The sequence below is a fragment of the Alosa pseudoharengus genome, unplaced genomic scaffold (genome assembly GCF_046254945.1).
Source record: "Alosa pseudoharengus isolate Yale_2024_CS ecotype anadromous, Long Island Sound unplaced genomic scaffold, YU_APseudo_1.1 YU_APseudo_1.1_scf_5, whole genome shotgun sequence".
Classification (NCBI taxonomy): domain Eukaryota; kingdom Metazoa; phylum Chordata; class Actinopteri; order Clupeiformes; family Clupeidae; genus Alosa; species Alosa pseudoharengus.
Window position 1 is genome coordinate 37,421,568 of NW_027468837.1, and position 21,696 is coordinate 37,443,263.

Below are 21,696 nucleotides of genomic sequence, written 5' to 3' on the forward strand. Positions count from 1 at the left end.
TTGTTTTTTTATTTTCTTTTACTTGTGTTGATGTGTGTGTTGATGTATGTGTTGATGTGTGTGTTGATGTGTGTGTTGGTGTGTGTGTTGATGTGTGTGTTGATGTGTGTGTTGATGTGTGTGTTGGTGTGTGTGTTGATGTGTGTGCATGGTTCTGCAGCACCCAGACATGTACGAGCGAGCGGTTCTGCGAAAACCCCAGCAGAAAACCTACGGCGTGTCCGTGGACCTGTGGAGCGTAGGCGTAACGTTCTACCATGCCGCCTGCGGTTCTCTGCCCTTCGTTCCCTATGGGGGTCCACGCCGGAACAAGCAGACCATGTACGTGCTCATGGGCTCTAGAACAGGCATAGAGAAGTCATGCCATGCCAGCTTTTTAGCACTGTAGAACCTAGATCATGTTAAAATCCATATGTTGTAAAAACTGACACCACAACATCATTGAAGTGTTCTTCTGGAGAACTGAAGTGTTCTTCTGGAGAACTGAGAGGATGAGGGCAATGAGCTTATTTGCCGTCCATGACAGCGTTAGATAAGAGCCTCGCTTCTTTGTGCGCACAATAGCCAGGTCTGATGAGCTCATTTCCCACGTTCCCTCTACAGTTGATCATCTACTTGATCTGCACTGTGAAAGCATACTGTACTACACTCTTTTAGCATACTACACTCTTTAAAGCATACTATACTCTTTAAAGCATACTATACTCTTTTAGCATACTACACTCTTTAAGCATACTACACTCTTTTAGCATACTACACTCTTTTAATAAGTAAGTATAAGTATATATACTCTTTTGATCCTGTGAGGGAAATTTGGTCTCTGCATTTATCCCAATCCATGAATTAGTGAAACACACTCAGCACACAGTGAACACACAGTGAGGTGAAGCACACACTAATCCAGGCACAGTGAGCTGCCTGCAACCTGAGGTTAGGTGCCCTGCTCAAGGGCACTTCAGCTGTTCCTACTGGTCGGGGTTCGAACCGGCAACCCTCCGGTTACAAGTCCGAAGCGCTAACCAGTAGGCCAAGATCCACTTTTTAGCATAATACACTCTTTAAAGCATACTACACTCTTTTAGCATTGTACACTCTTTAAAGCATACTACACTCTTTAAAGCATACTACACTCTATTAAAGCATACTACACTCTTTTAGCATACTACACTCTTTTTCCTTCTTCTCTGATAGTAGTTATGCTTTATTTCTCCACTCTGACACTACCATAGACTGTATATACAGTCTATGGACACTACAGTCTCAACAACGTAGGGAGCACTAATACAGTGTACACTAGACACACCTATAATTCACATTTTATTTTAATTTGACCACAGTTGTGTCATATCTCCACACTGATTGGGTATTATATTCTGCTGTCTGTTCTTATGTTGTGGTGTGTGTGTGTATTGTGTGTGTGTGTGTGTGTGTCTCTGTGTGCGCGCGTGCGTGCGTGCGTGTGTCAGGTATAAGATCACGACGGAGAAGCCGACAGGAGCCATAGCTGGGCTGCAGCGGGTTTTGGACGGGCCCATTGAGTGGAGCTACCAGCTGCCCCACCAGTGCCAGCTGTCCGAGTGAGTAGCCATCTACCTATCTAGCCACCTATTACAGCTCTCCCAGTGAGTAGCCATCTACCTATCTAGCCACCTATTACAGCTCTCCCAGTGAGTAGCCATCTACCTATCTAGGCACCTATTACAGTTCTCCCAGTGAGTAGCCATCTACCTATCTAGGCACCTATTACAGTTCTCCCAGTGAGTAGCCATCTACCTATCTAGGCACCTATTACAGCTCTCCCAGTGAGTAGCCATCTACCTATCTAGGCACCTATTACAGCTCTCCCAGTGAGTAGCCATCTACCTATCTAGGCATCTAGGCACCTATTACAGCTCTCCCAGTGAGTAGCCATCTACCTATCTAGGCACCTATTACAGCTCTCCCAGTGAGTAGCCATCTACCTATCTAGGCACCTATTACAGCTCTCCCAGTGAGTAGGGCATCTATCTATCTAGGCACCTATTACAGCTCTCCCAGTGAGTAGCCATCTATCTATCTAGGCACCTATTACAGCTCTCCCAGTGAGTAGGGCATCTATCTATCTAGGCACCTATTACAGTTCTCCCAGTGAGTAGGGCATCTATCTATCTAGGCACCTATTACAGTTCTCCCAGTGAGTAGGGCATCTATCTATTACAGTTCTTCCAGTGAGTAGCCATCTACCTATCTAGGCACCTATTACAGTTCTCCCAGTGAGTAGGGCATCTATCTATCTAGGCACCTATTACAGATCTCCCAGTGAGTAGGGCATCTATCTATTACAGTTCTCCCAGTGAGTAGCCATCTACCTATCTAGGCACCTATTACAGTTCTCCCAGTGAGTAGGGCATCTATCTATCTAGGCACCTATTACAGTTCTCCCAGTGAGTAGGGCATCTATCTATCTAGGCACCTATTACAGTTCTCCCAGTGAGTAGCCATCTATCTATCTAGGCACCTATCACAGTTCTCCCAGTGAGTAGGGCATCTATCTATCTAGGCACCTATTACAGTTCTCCCAGTGAGTAGCCATCTATCTATCTAGGCACCTATTACAGTTCTCCCAGTGAGTAGGGCATCTATCTATTGCAGTTCTGCCAGTGAGTAGGGCATCTATCTATTACAGTTCTCCCAGTGAGTAGGGCATCTATCTATCTAGGCATCTATTACAGTTCTCCCAGTGAGTAGGGCATCTATCTATTGCAGTTCTCCCAGTGAGTAGGGCATCTATCTATTACAGTTCTGCCAGTGAGTAGGGCATCTATCTATTACAGTTCTCCCAGTGAGTAGGGCATCTATCTATCTAGGCACCTATTACAGTTCACCCAGTGAGTAGGGCATCTATCTATTACAGTTATCCCAGTGAGTAGGGCATCTATCTATCTAGGCACCTATTACAGTTCTCCCAGTGAGTAGGGCATCTATTACAGTTCTCCTAGTGAGTAGGGCATCTATCTATCTAGGCATCTATTACAGTTCTTCCAGGAAGTAGGGCATCTATCTATCACAGTTCTCCCAATGAGTAGGGCATCTATCTATCACAGTTCTCCCAGTGAGTAGGGCATCTATCTATTTATTCTAGGCATCTATTACAGTTCTCCCAGGCGGTTGCTTCCGCGAAGTCCATTTATTTCTGATAATGGACGCATCGAAGGCCATTATCCCGTTTATACCATGGTCACTTACGAAATAAATAAATATGAAATCAATTATTAATACTAAATGAGTTTTAGAGCTAAAATCGTTAGTTTTTTCAGCTGTTTACAGTTGATTCCATTGTTGCGAAGCCTGCCTCCAGGCTCAACCTTCGTCCTATCGTTGTTATAGTTACCATTCATAAGCATTGATATGGAACGGCGATTAAATTTTTTTTACCAGATCTACTTCAACCTAGACCATGGTATAAATCTATTTATACTAGGCATCTATTACAGTTATCCCAGTGAGTAGGGCATCTATCTGTTTATATTAAGCATATATTACAGTTATCCCAGTGAGTAGGGCATCTAGCCATCTATTTCCACCATTTTCATGTATTTATTCCTGTTTTGTTATTGTTTGCTTTGATGCAAATGCATGTTTTTGTAGACTGCTTTGGTAGTGTTGTGCACTGCACGTACATGCCAATAAAGCACATGATCAGATCTAGTAACAGAATGGAGTGATGCTGCTGAGTCCACATGTAGAATGAGCCGGTACCTCACACACTCCCCCTGCTGTACAGTCTGTGCATTACACCACACTGCATCATGTAAGGATTTGGTTGATTTCCTTCTTCTCTGTCGGGCTTGCTCTGAATATAAGAGCAACATTCTGTTATTGCTGCTGAATGATATTATGCAGTGATGAATTGCATATTACTATGATTGATAAATACAAGTCATTGTTGACACTGTAATGAAATGACAGGCCCATATCCATTAGATATTATTCATATGCACATATTAAATGTGACGTAAATGGAATTCAGCTCAGGACTTAGATTGAAAGGTCCCGGCATAGTTCTGTTTGACTGCAGAAGGTTTTCTTCGTGCAGAAAGATTGAATGCAGATGGAATTAGAGTCTAACTGGGAGTGAAGTAACAGACTGATGAACTGAATCGAGTGTATTTGACTGTAATTGGCTTTAATTGGCTTTAATTGGCTTTAATTGATGTTAATTGCCCTTAATTGAGTGTCATTGGGTCTAACTGAGTGTGGGCACTGTGCCCTGGCAGGGGTCTGAAGGGGCAGATGGTGCCGGTGCTGGCGGGCATCTTGGAGGCCAATCAGGACAAGTGTTGGGGCTTCGACCAGTTCCTGGCCGCCACCACTGACATTCTACACCGCGTCACCGTCCACCTCTTCTCCCTGCAGCAGGCCACCACACACACCATCTACATCCACTTCTACAACACGTATGGACACACACACACACACATACACACACATACACATACATACACACACACACACACGTACACACACACACACACATACACACACACCATCTACATCCACTTCTACAACATGTAAGGACACACACACACACACACACACACATACACACATACACACATACACACACATACACACACACCATCTACATCCACTTCTACAACACGTAAGGACACACACACACACACACACACACACACACACACACATACACACATACACACACATACACACACACCATCTACATCCACTTCTACAACACGTAAGGACACACACACACACACACACACACACACATACACATACATACACACACACATACACACACACACACACACACACACACACACACACACATACACACACACCATCTACATCCACTTCTACAACACGTAAGGACACCACACACACACACACACACACACATACACACACACACACACACACACACACACATACATACACACACACACACACACACACACACACACACACATACACACACACACACACACATACATACACACACACACACACACACACACACACACACACACACACACACACACACTACATCCACTTCTACAACACGTAAGGACACACACATACACACACACACACACACACACACACACACACACACTACATCCACTTCTACAACACGTAAGGACACACACACACACACACACAGTCTATATCCACTTCTACAACACGTAAGGACACACACACACACACACACACACACACACACACACACTACATCCACTTCTACAACACGTAAGGACACACACACACACACACACACACACACATACACACACACACACTACATCCACTTCTACAACACGTAAGGACACACACACACACACACACACACTGTCTATATCCACTTCTACAACACGTAAGGACACACACAAATACACACACACACATACACACACACACACACACACACATACACGCTACATCCACTTCTACAACACGTCGTACAGTAAGGACACACACAAACACACACACACATACACACACACACTGTCTATATCCACTTCTACAACACGTAAGGACATACACACACACACACACACACTGTCTATATCCACTTCTACAACACGTAAGGATACACACAAACACTGTCTATATCCACTTCTACAACACGTACAGTAAGGACACACACACACACACACAGTGTGCTTGTTGTCTCCCTATCTGATCATAACCACTCAGCTGTGTTCTTCCTCCTCCTCTCCTCCTTTCCCTTCTCCTCTTCCTCTCTCCTCTCCTCTTGTCCTACTCCTCCTCTATTGCTGTCCTCCTCCTCTCCTCTTCCTCCTCTCCTCTACTCCTCCTCCTCTCTCATCTTCCTCCTCCTCTCCTCTACTCCTCCTCTCTCATCTTCCTCCTCTCCTCTCTACTCCTCCTCTCTCCTCTTCCTCCTCCTCTCCTCTCCTCTACTCCTCCTTCTCTCCTCTCACTCCTCCCCCTGCAGGGCCTCCATCTTCTGTGAGGAGGTGCAGGCCCAGACGGGGATGGAGGTGGACCTGCAGAGCTTCCTGTACCAGGGCCACCGCCTGCTCCTGGAGCCGGGCATGAAGGTGGTCAACCTGCCCCCCACCACCCCCCAGAGACCCCTCTTCCTCTTCGGCCGACGCCCCAACAACACCAGGGAGCCCAGGCACCGAGAACGTGAGCGCGCGAAATCACGCACTGAAGACTTATACATTCCCAGGAGGTGTATGCGGGAGAAGTGCAGCAGAGCAAGTGTCACGTGATCACTAGTGGGTCACAACGTTGTCCCACGCAGGCTAATGTTTATTTTGTGCAGCGAGAGTAGCCTACTTGGGATTTTATGTGGCTACTTCTGTTCAAGTAGCATTGATGAGACAGTCACGTTTTTTCCTACACGGTATTATATGGAGAGAAAACATTAGCCTTTGAGTATTTTAATAGTCAGTTGTAAACAAAGAACTATTCTCATGTAACTCTTTTGTAAATGGACTTAAGTTCGCTCTAAATATCTACTTTTACCGATTATTCTAACCGTTAGCATCTCTATGGGATTTATCATATGCATTAGCCATAAGCTAACGCATTAGTTTCTATTCTGTAACTTGGAATGCTAGCCTAATAGCTCTTAAACAAAACATAGAAGGAAATAACTGAGATGTACTCTGTTGATCTGCTCTTAGTTTTGTAGTGAATCCTATTTAAAGGTTTGAAAGGAACTTCAGCTTCAGACTTTCTCTTGGGAAACTGTTAGGCCTATTCATCTTCTCTAATGTAGCTGGCTAGACCATGTCATTGCCACACACACAAGTGGGGGCAGAATTGGAAATGTGTCATAGAGTGACAATGCATTGGTTGATTTGGTTAAAAAGTCACAGATTAGGTTATTGGTTATTATTGTAATGATGCTATATTAATAAATATTGAGCTGTAAAGTAACTCAGACTTTAACAAAAACAATTTTTTAAAGGATATCGACTAATTATCGTTATCGTCAAAATCACAAAAAATATCGAGATATTATTTTTTGTCCATATCGCCCACCCCCAGATATAACCTTGTTGTAGTGTGTGTGTGTGTGTGTCTATGTGTGTGTGATATAACTTTGTTGTAGTGTGTGTGTGTGTGTCTATGTGTGTGTGATATAACCTTGTTGTAGTGTGTGTGTGTGTCTATGTGTGTGTGATATAACCTTGTTGTAGTGTGTGTGTGTGTGTGTGTCTATGTGTGTGTGATATAACCTTGTTGTAGTGTGTGTGTGTGTCTATGTGTGTGTCATATAATCTTGTTGTAGTGTGTGTGTGATATAACCTTGTTGTCTTCCACAGCCGAGTCTCAGGTCATCCCCACCAGGTTTGATGTGATGGCAGACTACAGCTTCAGCAAGGTTGGCCACACACACACACACACTGGAAACACTGTTGGGTGTAGTTAGCTTTTCCAGTGTCTGAGTGGAATCTTCTACAGCAGTGTAGGTTTTGGTGAAATGTCTTGGTTGGTTCCACATACAGCTCTTTGTCTGAACCTCTAACTCTATTTACCTATTTACTAAGAGTCCTTTTTTGTAGTAGTATGAGAGACCTTTGTTATCTGGTCTGGTCTGATTACTGAAATCACCTCGTTCATTCTCTCTCTCTCTCTAGACCATGGTGGGAGTGATCCATCAGTACCTGAAACTGACCCGGTCCTTACACATGACCCGGGACCTGATGCTGCAGGGCTTCTACAGCTACATGTCAGTAGTTAATATGTCCATGTGTGTCAGTAATTAATATGTCCATATGTGTGTCAGTCGTTCATTTGTCCATACGTGTGTCAGTAGTTCATATTATGTGTGTCAGTAGTTCATATTACGTGTGTCAGTAGTTCATATCTACATAATGTGTGGCAGTAGTGCATATTATGCATGTCAGTAGTTAATATCTACATATGTCAGTAGTTATTATCTACATACGTCAGTAGTTAATATCTACATATATATGTCAGTAGTTCATATCTACATATGTGTGTCGGTAGTTAATATCTACATATGTCAGTAGTTCATATCTCAGTGAGTGTGTCAGTAGTTCATATCTACATGTCAGTAGTTCATATCTACATGTCAGTAGTTCATATCTACATATATGCGTCTGTAGCTCATCTCATTATGTGTGTAAGTAGTTCATATCTATTTACACACTACTGACACATGTAATGATATATCAGATACATTAACACAGTACTCCCCCCCCAGAGAGAGCACGCGCGTGGATTGTGAGGCGGCCATCCCAAAGATCTCCATCATCACTGTCAAGCTTCAGAGCTGCCTCAACTTAGAGGACAAGATCTACAGCCTGTGAGTGTGTGTTAAGCACTGTGTGTGTGTTTGAGCATTAGTCCACAGCACAACTCGTGTGTGTGTGTGTGTGTGTGTGTGTGTGTGTTAGTCTGAAACTTGGATCAATGTTTTCTCTGTCTCCATCAGAAAACTAAAGACTCAGTCAAGTTGCCTTTAAGCACTTGCTGTTAAACTGCAAGTGCTTAAAGACTCAGTCAAGTTGCCTTTAAGCACTTGCTGTTAAACTGAGATCTCTGTGTGTGTGTGTGTGTGTGTGTGTGTGTGTGTGTGTGTGTGTGTTTGTGTGTGTGTATCTGGGTATGTCAGTGTTGCCTTAAAGCACTGTGCTGTTAGGCTGATAAGAATAATCAGTCATCTGTCCTGCCTCTGTTTTCAGGAGCCAGTCTCACAGTAACTTCACTGAGTGCTCGGACAACCAAAGGAAGCTAAGACAGGTGATAACCTCTTAATAGAGCATTAAGTAAGGGATAATGTATAGAACGCCGGTCATTATTGGGAAAATAAGTCCCGACAGGGCGAACCGGACCCCGACGCGCAGTGGAGGGGTCTTGTTCCGCCCTGAAGGGACTAATTAAGGCAATTAGCGACTTAAGGTGTGGTCTGGCGCATGATCCAAAAATCACTATCTTACACCCTCTAAAAATCATTTTGCCACTGACCAAGAAAAACCTGGTCTATAGCAAAAGGCACAGCTGAAGACGTGCTGGCTCGTCAGGCTATGTTTTCGATGGTAACCCCTTGTCAGTCAATAGTGAAAGTAAATCACTGTGTAGATCTGTTTTGTTGTTGACTATGAGTCCACAGTGAAGTTAGTTTCACTTTGCCTATGAGTTCAAATAACAGGCGAGTGCAGATGCATGTAGGCTATGCTCTGCTAGTCACAAACAGGTTTTAGTAAAGCAAAGTTTAGTGGAGCGCTGCTTGCTGTTAAAGGGAATAATAGATGTCACTCTTATTGGTTTAAAGGATGTTAAAGCAACACCAAAGAACTTTTCATCTGTCGCACGCACTATGTTTATCCAGCACCGGCTTTGCAAATAACAATGTCCACAGACAAGGTAGAATAAGTTGCATGATTTTATGAAAGTACGATGTATTGCAACATCAGATGCAAGTGAAATTTGTAGTTTCTCATGTCTCATTCCATCGAACTACAGATCCGCTACCCGATGCAGCAAACTTACATAGTGCGGTAATAGCCGATAGAGGGCCGCGAAGCGAATGCAGAAAGTGCCGTTCACCCTGTTACGAGTTGATGAACCACTGAAACGATTTTGGAAACATTATTTTAAGGTACAAAAAACTCTTTGGTGTTGCTTTAAGCCCAAAACACACCCATGATTGATTAAGAAACAGAAGAACAACCCTTTTGAACAATATGCCTGACGTCTGATCACAAAATCACGCCGAATGGGGACTGGACATGTCCTAAATGTATTTAAGATTTGTGCCTGTGACCATCCGTTTCTTCCAAGATAGAGCCCGAAGTCTAAGACAGGTATTAAAGGAGAAATCCGGCGAGTTTTCGCATAGTTTTCACATTTCTGTTTCTCGAAGTCACCTAGTACTGTCGGTACGAAAAAACCCTGAAAACAATAGGTTTTACCTAGGTTTTACCAAGCGCTACACTCTGGGGGCATGTCTGTGAGCTACAGCGCTACACTCTGGGGTCATGTCTGTGAGCTACAGTGCTACACTCTGGGGGCATGTCTGTGAGCTACAGCGCTACACTCTGGGGTCATGTCTGTGAGCTACAGTGCTACACTCTGGGGGCATGTCTGTGAGCTACAGTGCTACACTCTGGGGGCATGTCTGTGAGCTACAGCGCTACACTCTGGGGGCATGTCTGTGAGCTACAGCGCTACACTTTGGGGGCATGTCTGTGAGCTACAGTGCAACACTCTGGGGGCATGTCTGTGAGCTACAGCGCTACACTCTGGGGGCATGTCTGTGAGCTACAGTGCTACACTCTGGGGGCATGTCTGTGAGCTACAGTGCTACACTCTGGGGCCATGTCTGTGAGCTACAGTGCTACACTCTAGGGGCATGTCTGTGAGCTACAGTGCTACACTCTGGGGGCATGTCTGTGAGCTACAGTGCTACACTCTGGGGGCATGTCTGTGAGCTACAGCGCTACACTCTGGGGGCATGTCTGTGAGCTACAGCGCTACACTCTGGGGGCATGTCTGTGAGCTACAGTGCTACACTCTGGGGGCATGTCTGTGAGCTACAGTGCTACACTCTGGGGCCATGTCTGTGAGCTACAGTGCTACACTCTAGGGGCATGTCTGTAAGCTACAGTGCTACACTCTGGGGGCATGTCTGTGAGCTACAGCGCTACACTCTGGGGGCATGTCTGTGAGCTACAGCGCTACACTTTGGGGGCATGTCTGTGAGCTACAGTGCAACACTCTGGGGGCATGTCTGTGAGCTACAGCGCTACACTCTGGGGGCATGTCTGTGAGCTACAGTGCTACACTCTGGGGGCATGTCTGTGAGCTACAGTGCTACACTCTGGGGGCATGTCTGTGAGCTACAGTGCTACACTCTAGGGGCATGTCTGTGAGCTACAGTGCTACACTCTGGGGGCATGTCTGTGAGCTACAGTGCTACACTTTGGGGGCATGTCTGTGAGCTACAGCGCTACACTCTGGGGGCATGTCTGTGAGCTACAGTGCTACACTCTGGGGGCATGTCTGTGAGCTACAGTGCTACACTCTGGGGCCATGTCTGTGAGCTACAGTGCTACACTCTAGGGGCATGTCTGTGAGCTACAGTGCTACACTCTGGGGGCATGTCTGTGAGCTACAGTGCTACACTCTGGGGGCATGTCTGTGAGCTACAGCGCTACACTCTGGGGGCATGTCTGTGAGTTACAGCGCTACACTCTGGGGCCATGTCTGTGAGCTACAGCGCTACACTCTGGGGCCATGTCTGTGAGCTACAGCGCTACACTCTGGGGCCATGTCTGTGAGCTACAGCGCTACACTCTGGGGCCATGTCTGTGAGCTACAGCGCTACACTCTGGGGCCATGTCTGTGAGCTACAGTGCTACACTCTGGGGGCATGTCTGTGAGCTACAGCGCTACACTCTCGGGGCATGTCTGTGAGCTATAGCGCTACACTCTGGGGGCATGTCTGTGAGCTACAGCGCTACACTCTGGGGGCATGTCTGTGAGCCCCCATGTACATGCCCCCAGAGTAGCTGCCCGGCTGCGTTATAGATAAGTAATAAGCATGTTGAAATGAAAGGAGTTAGTGCGATGTGTGATGTATCTTCTTTACACATTTGGGAAGTGTGTAAATAGTAGTGTGTCTTATGATAGCAGGACAGCAGACAGACACTCATTTGAGAATTCTGTAGATCGTGATGTGTCTTGTGATAGCAGGACAGAGATGAAGGTCTAATTAGTGAAGTATCTTGGTATTGGCAGCAGTCAAATTGTTTTCTCCGTTTCAGGTCCAGGAGAACCTTCCGGTGTACGCTAACGGGATTCGTGAGTTCCAAAACAAAGTGGAGCACTTACAGGTGGAGCTGGCCAAACACTCAGAGACTCTTGCTGAGGACAAGAAGTAAGCACACACACTTCATTCTGACAGACACACTCACACAAACACACACACACTCAACCTCAACAGATACTCATCACATATACCGTACCAACATTTAGAATACTGCTACTATTACTGTTTATGACATTTTTATGACCGTCCAATCTGAACACATGGAACTGGTCATGTGGTTTGGGGTAGTTCCCTAATACAGTAGATGTTAACATGTCCGCTGCCTTTGTATGTGTGTGTGTGTTGTGTGTGTGTTATGTGTGTGTAACATGTTTGCTGCCTTTGTGTGTGTGTATGTTGTGTGTGTGTGTGTGTGTTGTGTGTTTGTGTGTGTTGTATGTGTGTAACATGTTTGCTGCCTTTGTGTGTGTGTGTGTGTAACGTGTTTGCTGTCTGTGCTTCCCCTCCCTGATGGTCAGTGTCCAGAAGATGGAGATCCTCTTGGGGAAGATCGTGTGTATTCACCAGCAGTTTAGGAAGGACCGCTCCATGGGCAGTGAGTCTCCGCCTCTCTCTCTGTGTGTGTGTGTGTGTGTGTGTGCGTGTGTGTGTGTGTGTGTGTGCGTGCGCGCGTGTTTGCATTACTGTGTATGTAGCAAGCCATGCAGAGCACAGAGTTAAGAAGGAGCTGAGAACCTCGACCCACTTCTGTCACATCCATAGAAACACACTCTTTTATGCACACACACACACACACACACACACATAGATGCACAGACACACACACATGTAGATGCACAGACAAACACTTACACACGCACACACACACACACACACACATACACACACACACACTGCTGAAGTAGGATTTGATGAACTGGGTTTGAGATTAGTTCTGCCAATTGTTTCCACAGCAGGAAGGCTGGTGGGTGTGTGTGTGTGTGTGTGAGGAGTGAGGAAATTAACTTCTCAGGGAGTCATGTGGAGCTGGGATGCCCAGACATTTTGTTTAGCTGTGCTCAGCTGGACTGAAAAGACTCCATACCAGCGACACACACACGCACACACACACGCTGCCTACTATGTACTTTCACTCCCTAACGAGGTTAAGCTGAAGAGGGTTTTTTGCTGAGTTGTAGGGATGTTGGCGTACGTGTGTGTGTGTGTGTGTGTGTGTGTCTGTTTGTGTGTGTGTGTGTGTGTCTCTGTGTGTGTGTGTGTGTGTGTGTGTTTTAAGATTTTTACATGTGCAGCTCATCTCTTTTCTTCACTGCCCTCCGCCCATCTCCTAGATCTGAGCTACAACGATGAGCAGATCCACAAGTTTGAGAAGTAAGTGCTCAGTGTCATCTCTTCTGTGTCTCTGTCTCATTAAGCTCTGAAATCCTCAACACTAAGCAACATAGTGGAGCTCTTAAAGTAATGTACCTTAAGAATGGCTCACAAGAATGGCTTCAAGGTCAATTTGAGGATACACAGAGAATGATGTATTTTTCACCGTATAACCTAGGATAATGACCATGTGTGTGTGTGTGTGTGTGTGTGTACCCCACAGGATCAACCTGTCCACTCACATCAAGAAGGTCAAGTCCCTCTACAGGGACGACTGCATGAAGAAGCTCCAGGACGTCCTGCTCTCTTCTGACTCCTGGACCAGGTATATGTAGTATAAGTATATATACTTTTTTGATCCCGTGAGGGAAATTTGGTCTCTGTATTTATCCCAATCCGTGAATTAGTGAAACACACTCAATTAGTGAAGCACACAGTGAACACACAGTGAGGTGAAGCACACACTAATCCCGGCGCAGTGAGCTGCCTGCATCAACAGCGGCGCTCGGGGAGCAGAGAGAGAGGGGTTAGGTGCCTTGCTCAAGGGCACTTCAGCTGTGCCTACTGGTCGGGGTTCCAACCGGCAACCCTCCGGTTACAAGTCGATTTCAGGTACTGACCCAAATTATATCAATCACCCTAAATACTGGATCACAGGTACCGACCCAAATCATATCAATCACCCTAAATACTCGATTACAGGTACTGACCCAAATTATATCAATCACCCTAAATAATCAATTTCAGGTACTGACCCAAATCATATCAATCACCCTAAATACTGCATTACAGGTACTGACCCAAATCATATCAATCACCCTAAATCCTGAACCAGGTACCGACCCAAGTCATATCAATCACCTACACCCTTAATGCTGGTTCTAGGTGCTCACCCTAGTTGTATGTAGAGGAGATTTAACACATGTCTACACACTTCTCATATCTACTCTCATATCATCAACTCAAGCGTTTGATCCACATTTAAACATCATGGTGCTGTGCTGTGCTGTGCTGTGGTGTACTTATCATATCTGCCTCTCAAGGCTGTATTATGGGCCTGCCTGCTACGCGGAGGGTCTTCTAGGCAGAGGGCCTGCTAGGGGGAGGGTCTGCTAGGTGGAGGTTCTGCTAGGGGGAGGTTCTGCTAGGTTGAGGTTCTGCTAGGTTGAGGGTCTGCTAGGTGGAGGTTCTGCCGCACCAGACTGGTGAGCACGGGTTCAACTTTCAAGTGAAGTGTTCCCAGCTAAGGTTAAGAGCACTGTAATGTGAAGCATATTATGCATTAACATAACAAAGCCATAAAGTACAGCACCTAATATAACTTTTCCTGATTCATACCACAGCTAATGGTTTGCTCAGGATAAATGATTTACTTAAGTAAAGCGGTATTGATTGGTACTGGGTGATCGAGGTGAACTTGGCAGTTGTCCAGAGAGCAGTTCTGTGTAGTCACTGCCTCATGAACAGCAGCAGACTCAAACACAGATGCAGTCTGGGTCCAGACCTGATCTAACCTGGGTTTGGCCCAAATTTGGACCTGATCTAAGATCTAAAAGTCTGGATCTGATTTGGCCTCACCTGGGTTTGGACCCGGTCGACTCAAATGTTGGTGCTTCTATGGCGGGGCTAGTTGCTGAAACTGCTGAAACTGTGTGTGTTTGTGTGTGTGTGTGTGTGTGCAGTGTGCTGTTTGAGATCCAGAGCCGACTCCAAGACTTCAGCACCTTCTTTAGGCAGCTCATGGAGGACCTGCAGGTCTGTTACGAGGAACAGAATAAGGTACGCACACACACACACACAGACACACACACACACATGTCTTGGAGGACCTGCAGCTCTGTGAGGAGGAACAGAAAATAAGGTACACACACACACACACACAAACACACGGTCATGGAGGACATGAAGACACGTATGAACATTCACTGATCACACACAAGTAAGGGATAATGGACGACACGGTGGTCTGTTCACAGAAGTTAATGCACGGTCGAGGTTGTAAAACGGCCCAGACGCGAAGCGGAGGGCCGTTTAAACCTCGTAAGTGCATTCATTTCTGTGAACAGACCACTGTGGAGTCCATTATCCCGCTTATTCCACTGTTGCCACTTGCGTTGTGTTCATTTCCTGTTACAATTTTAATGTTTTAATCGCTAAAACTGTCTTGTTTGTAGAACTAATTTCTCAACTTGCAGGACAAACTGCCGTTACTAGTTCTAAATGGATGGTTGCTACGGCCAAAGGCCAGTCGTTAGTTCTATCTCTCCCGTTGTCAAGCGGGCACAGTTCTAATGAACTTTAGCTTTGAAACATCGCTATTTTACTTAGCCTGCTGTCATCAATCTAGCGAAAAGCCACCTCCGTCATATGCTACGATGTTGCTATGTTCTGAACGTCTGCATTTTACAGCTTGGATGCACATTCAAACTTCACAAAGAGTTTGGCGAATTAATATACAAGTGTGATATGGCCAAAAAAATGGATCTACTTCATAGGTGTGCAAATAACATACGGTTAATGGTCGTTCTAAATTATGTAGGACAAAGGGAAATTCAACCAAGCAGTGGAATAAACACAGATACATATTTAACCCCTTCTTAAGGGTGTGTGCACAGGCACTAGTTACAATACATAAAACAATTAATTAAATGGCGCAAACAGGATCCTGAAGGTCTCAGCGGTGGAATGGTGAGCTGGCTGAGATTCCTGAATACCAGTAGGCTAACAATTACAGACAATAAATTCAATTGAATAGCGCGGTGCCTCCACTGTAAATACACTTACCGTATAGCTCGTGTATAGTGTATTCCTACAGAATTTAAATAATCAACGAGCGAACAATTCACTCAAGGGGAAAACCGAACGTTAAGGAATGGTAACGTTAAAGGTTAAGCTAAACAGACACCAGTGTGGAAGACAATACAATATACACAACTCAAGTTAAATCACAAGAATATACCAATCACAACAATATTATTAATCATATATAATCAAATAAAAACCCAAACCCCCCAAGCGCTGGTCGTTGGAGCTCGGTGGTGCACAGGACGGCAGCTCTCTGAGCTGCAGGCAGGACAGCAATCGCTGAACGGCTCTCCAACTCGCCGGTGATCCAAGCAGAGACGAGAACGTGTGTGTGTGTGTCAGTGCAGTTGACGTTACTCACGACCGATCACTCAGAACCGGGATATTCCGCTCAGTCCTGACTCAGAGGAAATGGGAGGCAGCTATGTCCCAGCTAGCCGAGGATGCGACTCCGGTGGAGGATGTTGCTGCAGTCAGCCGGCAAACCTCAACAGCAGCGAGTAGTTGGCGGTTGGCACTCCGGTGGGCTCAGCACCGGAGGCAAAACGCAGTCGTCCTTAGGAGGTCTGGCTCCGGTGGGCCCAGCACCGAAGCACAAATCGAGTCCGTCTCCGAAAGAGAATGCAACAGGAGCTAGCAAGTCAGCTACCCAGGTCAGGATAGCTTCAGCTACAAAATAGCACTTGACCGGTAACTTAACAGAGAAGGAGTAAACAAGTACGATGCGCCGATGTCACGGAGTAAGTGGGCCTATGAACTTGTCCAATGGTCTCCACAAACTACAGGCAGCAAAGTATCCTCTCTCTCTCTCCAGTGCAAAACCCGGACGGTGACTGATGAGCCTTCTCCTCTCTGAGGAGATGGAACCTTCACATTCCCCGCGATTTCGCGGGCTTAAACAAATAACAAATAATGATTGGCTGCTTAAACAATTCAAATAAAAGCAAAACAAACAAAGACATTTGATTGGTTCACATGTATAGAATGTCGTAAATCACAGAAGCAAGTAAATTACAAAGCATTCTGGTACATGGAGTGAATTCATACAGTAACAAAAGGGTGTTACAAGGTTATTAAGCATACTGAAAAACGTCAATTTTACAGGTGCTTACACATACACACACACAAACACTCATATAGACATTTACAGACTACCCACACACATACAGGTGCAACTCCGTAGGGTTGTTGAGTGTGATGATTGAACTCTCTCCCTCCTGATCTGCAGTGCCTGGATGAAGCTCTTCAGCGAGTCCTGCAGAGTGCTTCCGGGTCAGAGGGCACGGGAAAAGACCACATGATCCTCAGGTAGGGAAGGAGGGGTGGGGCAGCACCAGTGATGCCAGTAACGCGTTAGTCTATTTTTACCACTTTTTTCAGTAACGAGTAATCTAACGCGCTACTATTTACAAACCAGTAATCAGATTAAAGTTACTTATCTAAGTTACTGTGCGTTACTATTTTTGTCATTTTCCTTAATAAAAAGATATATTCTTTGCTTTCTTCTTGTCTTGGGGATTAATGTCATGTAGGCTATGCTCACGTTTTCAGCATGAGGACAATTCACGTGCAGCGACACAAACGAAAACAACAATGGAGGGAGAGAGAGAGAGATGCACATTTCATCAGTCATTACTTTGAGTTTGTGTCAGCTAAACATGACAACATTAAGGTACATTGTACATTCTGTGCTGGCGACAAAGTGCTGTCTAGCTAGACATCCCAAGTCTCCCGAACTTTTGGGAGTCTCCCACATATTGATAGCGGCTTCCTGACGCCCGCAAATTACATAAAATCTCCCGGAACCTAGAGCGAACAAGAGCACGCAAGCCAGACCGGACTTCAAATCAAAGATAGAATCTTTGCTTCAAATCGCGTGTGCATAGCTTAATGCGCACACAAAGGAGAGGGGGAGAGAGAGGAGTGGTGCGTTTCTGACTGAAGCGCATCCAAGACAGAGAGCATCCTGGTCTGTTTTGCTAAATCAACCAATCCGTTTTCAGTGTAAGTGCTTATATCTCTTTTCTCCCAAACATAATTAATCAGTTCAGTCAGTGTATCTAGGAACAGAAGCGTCATGGCAGCGTCAGTGCCCCTCAAAAAGGAAGATTTAAGACCCATTTCACATCAGACTACACAAAAGTGCACCCAATTGTCTCAAAAGATTAAAACATAATGATAATCTTGCACACTGCACTGTTTGTAACAGCAACTTTAGCATTGCTCACGGCGGGTTAAATGATTGCAAAAGACTTGTTGAGGTGAGTTTAACAAGTGTAATTTCATTTGCATATTACTCAGGCCTATAGGCTACAAGATGGCTAGTTGCCAAGGCTACATGAAAAAAAATCTACATATTTTACTATAACAATTTCTATCAATAGGCCTTCCTTATTTGGTGTACTTAGACATTATTGAACAAACATCTGAATTTCAGTATCTAAGTAGGTTAGGTTGGGATGTCTGCTATACATTGCTGTTAAAATGCACTTCCAGTATAGTGAGTATTGGCAAAACCGGTTGGGGGTGTTGTCGGCAGCTGCTGAAAGTAACTAATAAGGTAACTTGTAATCTAACATAGTTACTTTTAAAATCAAGTAATCAGTAAAGTAACTAAGTTACTTTTTAAAGGAGTAATCAGTAATCAGTAATCAGATTACTTTTTCAAGGTAACTGTGGCAACACTGGGCAGCACTGAGGACCGCACTCTGCACCTTCAGAACACACACACACACACACACACAAATACACATGCAGCCTGGGTCCACTGCCTGCAGTCGGAGGTCTTTTGGTCTTCTTCTTGACCAGAGAGATAGATTTATGATTTGTGTGTGTGTGTTTGTGTGTGTTTGTGTATGATCTCCAGGATGAACCGTCTGAAAGATGAGATGGAGGTCCTGGCCAGAGAGCTTCAGTCGAATAACAGGATAATTGAGAGGTACGCATAGCTCCCCACCACACACACCACTAACACACACACTAACACACACACACACATACACACTAACACACACACACACACACACACACACACACACACACACACATACACACTAACACACACACACACTAACACACACACACACACACACTAACATACACACACACCACACATACACACTAACACATACACACTAACATACACACACACACATACACACTAACACATACACACTAACATACACACACACCACACATACACACTAACACATACACACACACACATACACACACTAACACCACACACACACACGCCATGTCCGCAGTGTGCCGGATCTTCTCAGTGTAGACAAGGAGGCCCAGGAGGTCCCCACCACTGGAGCGCTCTGATGGGTTTAGTGATAGAGCGGTTACTCTGGGACTGTTTCTGTGTGTGTGTGTGTGTGTGTGTGTGTGTGTGTGTGTGTGTGTGGGGTTCACACCACTGGGCGCTTCGATGGGTTTAGTGATAGAGCTGTCATTCCGGGACTGTCCCAAGGAAACCTCTGAACACTGCGTTTCCACGTATTTGGGCATTTCTGTTCCAAAATGACCCCCTTGTGTCAGGAATTCACCACCATTTTCCAGGAAAGGCATGATGTATGTATGCACCCTCTCAACCTTTCCACACGACGTGTGAGGGATCAAACAGAACTGAAGAATTGGCTTCAGTGAATCTCATGCGTTTCTGGGAAACCCAGGGAGACGTGATAAAGACACACACACACACACACACACACACACGCATGCTGAATGAAAAGACAGAAGTGGAGGGTTGAGAAGAGATTTGGCTAAAATTAGATCAGACCACTCTAGGATCTGACTCTGCACTTTCCTGCATGCAGTTCACCAACACAGGAGGCTTTGTTACAGGGCTGTGCCGTGGAGGTTCCAAAGGGAGTCCTGTTTTGACCACATCTGAATTACTGGCCAAAGGCTAGGGAACATCGGCGTGTGTGTGTGTTTGTGTCTGTGTCTTTGTGTGTGTGTGTCTGTGGCTGTATCTTGTGGTCATACCATGTTAGTCCACATACTGTATTATACCATGTTAATCCACATACTGTGTTATACCATGTTAATCCACATACTGTATTATACCATGTTAATCCACATACTGTATTATACCATGTTAATCCACATACTGTATTTTTGTGGTCATACCATGTTAAACTGTATTTTTGTTTTTCCACCTTTTAGTCTGGGAGCAGTGAATTCTGGGATAGTGCTACAGCCAGACACAGCTCAACCCAAAGCTATGTGAGGAGAGAACACACACACTGACCTCTGTGTGTGAGGAGAAGACACACACACTGACCTCTGTCTGTGGACACTGGACTATGGAGAGAAAGATGGGGAGAGGGAGAGAGAGGGAGAGAGACCAGAGACAAACAGATGAAAATGGACCAGACACACCCTAGGGCTGAACTACGAAGCAAGGACACTGGTTAACTACATGCAGGGTAACTTGTGGAGCATCCGCCGATCTCTAATACAACACTGAACTGGTTAACTAGGGTAGCTTGTGAAGTATCCGCTGATCTCTAAGACAACACTGAACTGGTTAACTAGGGTAGCTTGTGGAGTATTCGCTGATCTCTAATACAACACTGAACTGGTTAACTAGGGTAGCTTTTGGAGTATTCGCTGATCTCTAATACAACACTGAACTGAGCAGCTATCGTGTCGAAGGAGGGAGCTATCATACAGTAGCCAGAAAAGTTGTAGGTTCGATTCCCAGGTGCCAATTATGTGCCCTTAAGCCAGGCACTTACAGTATCCCTGAGTTGCTCCACGCGACTGGCCCTTGTAATGGTAGACATGTGGTCGCTTTGGACCAAAGTGCCAGTGAAATGAATAAGTATGAGTTTATATACATGTAAGTATAACTCTGGAGATCAGCAGTTACTCCTGAAGTTACCTGGGTAAACCAGGAACCATGCTTCGTAGTACACCCCTCCTGCATCAGCATGGACAACACGCCTAACCGTCCAGCACCGACCCGTGGACTCAGAAGCCCAACAAAGCTAACCTGCCAGTACCAGCTCCAAAGACCAGTGGACGCTGGAGTCGACCCGGTTTTGACCTGATTCTGATCCAGAGCCAGGGCCAGGCCGGTTCCACTCTAGACTCAGAAGCTATCTTATTGCAGTGGAATACTCCACACACACACGCACACACACATACACACACACACACACACACACACACACACACACACACACAGACAGACACCCACGCACACGCACACACACACACACACACCAGCAATATTACATTTCAGATTTTATTAAGAACACTGCAATAGTTGTTCAACACAAGATGCGGTGCTGCCTTGAGTTCTAATCTCCACCGGTCAGCGTTTCCATGGCGCAGCGTACGCACTCTCTGAGGGGCGCAGTGGGCATTTAGCTACCAGAGAGTGCAGATAATTACTGGGGTGCCTCTATTAAAGCGTCCTCAGTAATATAGAGGCTCCTGAGGCGGCCACTGACGCCGCATTGATTCAGGTCTTGACAAAGAGCCGTGCTGGAGCACTCGAGTAATTGCTTCATCGACCTCCAAACGGGACAGGCGACGGGCAGAACCCAAATGCAGAGAGTCGAGTGACCAAGGACAGCACTCACGCTTTGTGCCAGGAGAATCTTTTTTTTTTCAGATGTGCCATAATGCAGTGTTCTTAATAAAATCTGAAATGTAATATTGCTGTGTGTGTGTGTGTGTGCGTGTGCGTGTGTCTGTGTGTGTGTGTGTGTGTGTGT

General features: G+C 45.4%; 1 protein-coding gene across 1 annotated transcript in view; it reads left to right on the top strand.

The window, feature by feature from the left end:
• Positions 1-21,171, top strand: part of ikbke (inhibitor of nuclear factor kappa B kinase subunit epsilon) — a 27,521-nt gene extending 6,350 nt beyond the window's left edge. Inside the window, exons 7-22 of the mRNA XM_076267659.1 lie at positions 161-321; positions 1,467-1,577; positions 4,257-4,436; positions 5,963-6,159; positions 7,308-7,366; positions 7,623-7,714; positions 8,213-8,314; positions 8,694-8,751; positions 11,778-11,890; positions 12,301-12,377; positions 13,114-13,153; positions 13,377-13,478; positions 14,836-14,932; positions 17,187-17,266; positions 18,825-18,896; positions 20,135-21,171. Of these exons, the coding sequence (XP_076123774.1) occupies positions 161-321; positions 1,467-1,577; positions 4,257-4,436; positions 5,963-6,159; positions 7,308-7,366; positions 7,623-7,714; positions 8,213-8,314; positions 8,694-8,751; positions 11,778-11,890; positions 12,301-12,377; positions 13,114-13,153; positions 13,377-13,478; positions 14,836-14,932; positions 17,187-17,266; positions 18,825-18,896; positions 20,135-20,198 (1,605 nt within the window). The 3' untranslated portion in view covers positions 20,199-21,171. The remainder of the gene's footprint in view (positions 1-160; positions 322-1,466; positions 1,578-4,256; positions 4,437-5,962; positions 6,160-7,307; positions 7,367-7,622; positions 7,715-8,212; positions 8,315-8,693; positions 8,752-11,777; positions 11,891-12,300; positions 12,378-13,113; positions 13,154-13,376; positions 13,479-14,835; positions 14,933-17,186; positions 17,267-18,824; positions 18,897-20,134) is intronic.
• The last annotated feature ends 525 nt before the right edge of the window (positions 21,172-21,696 follow it).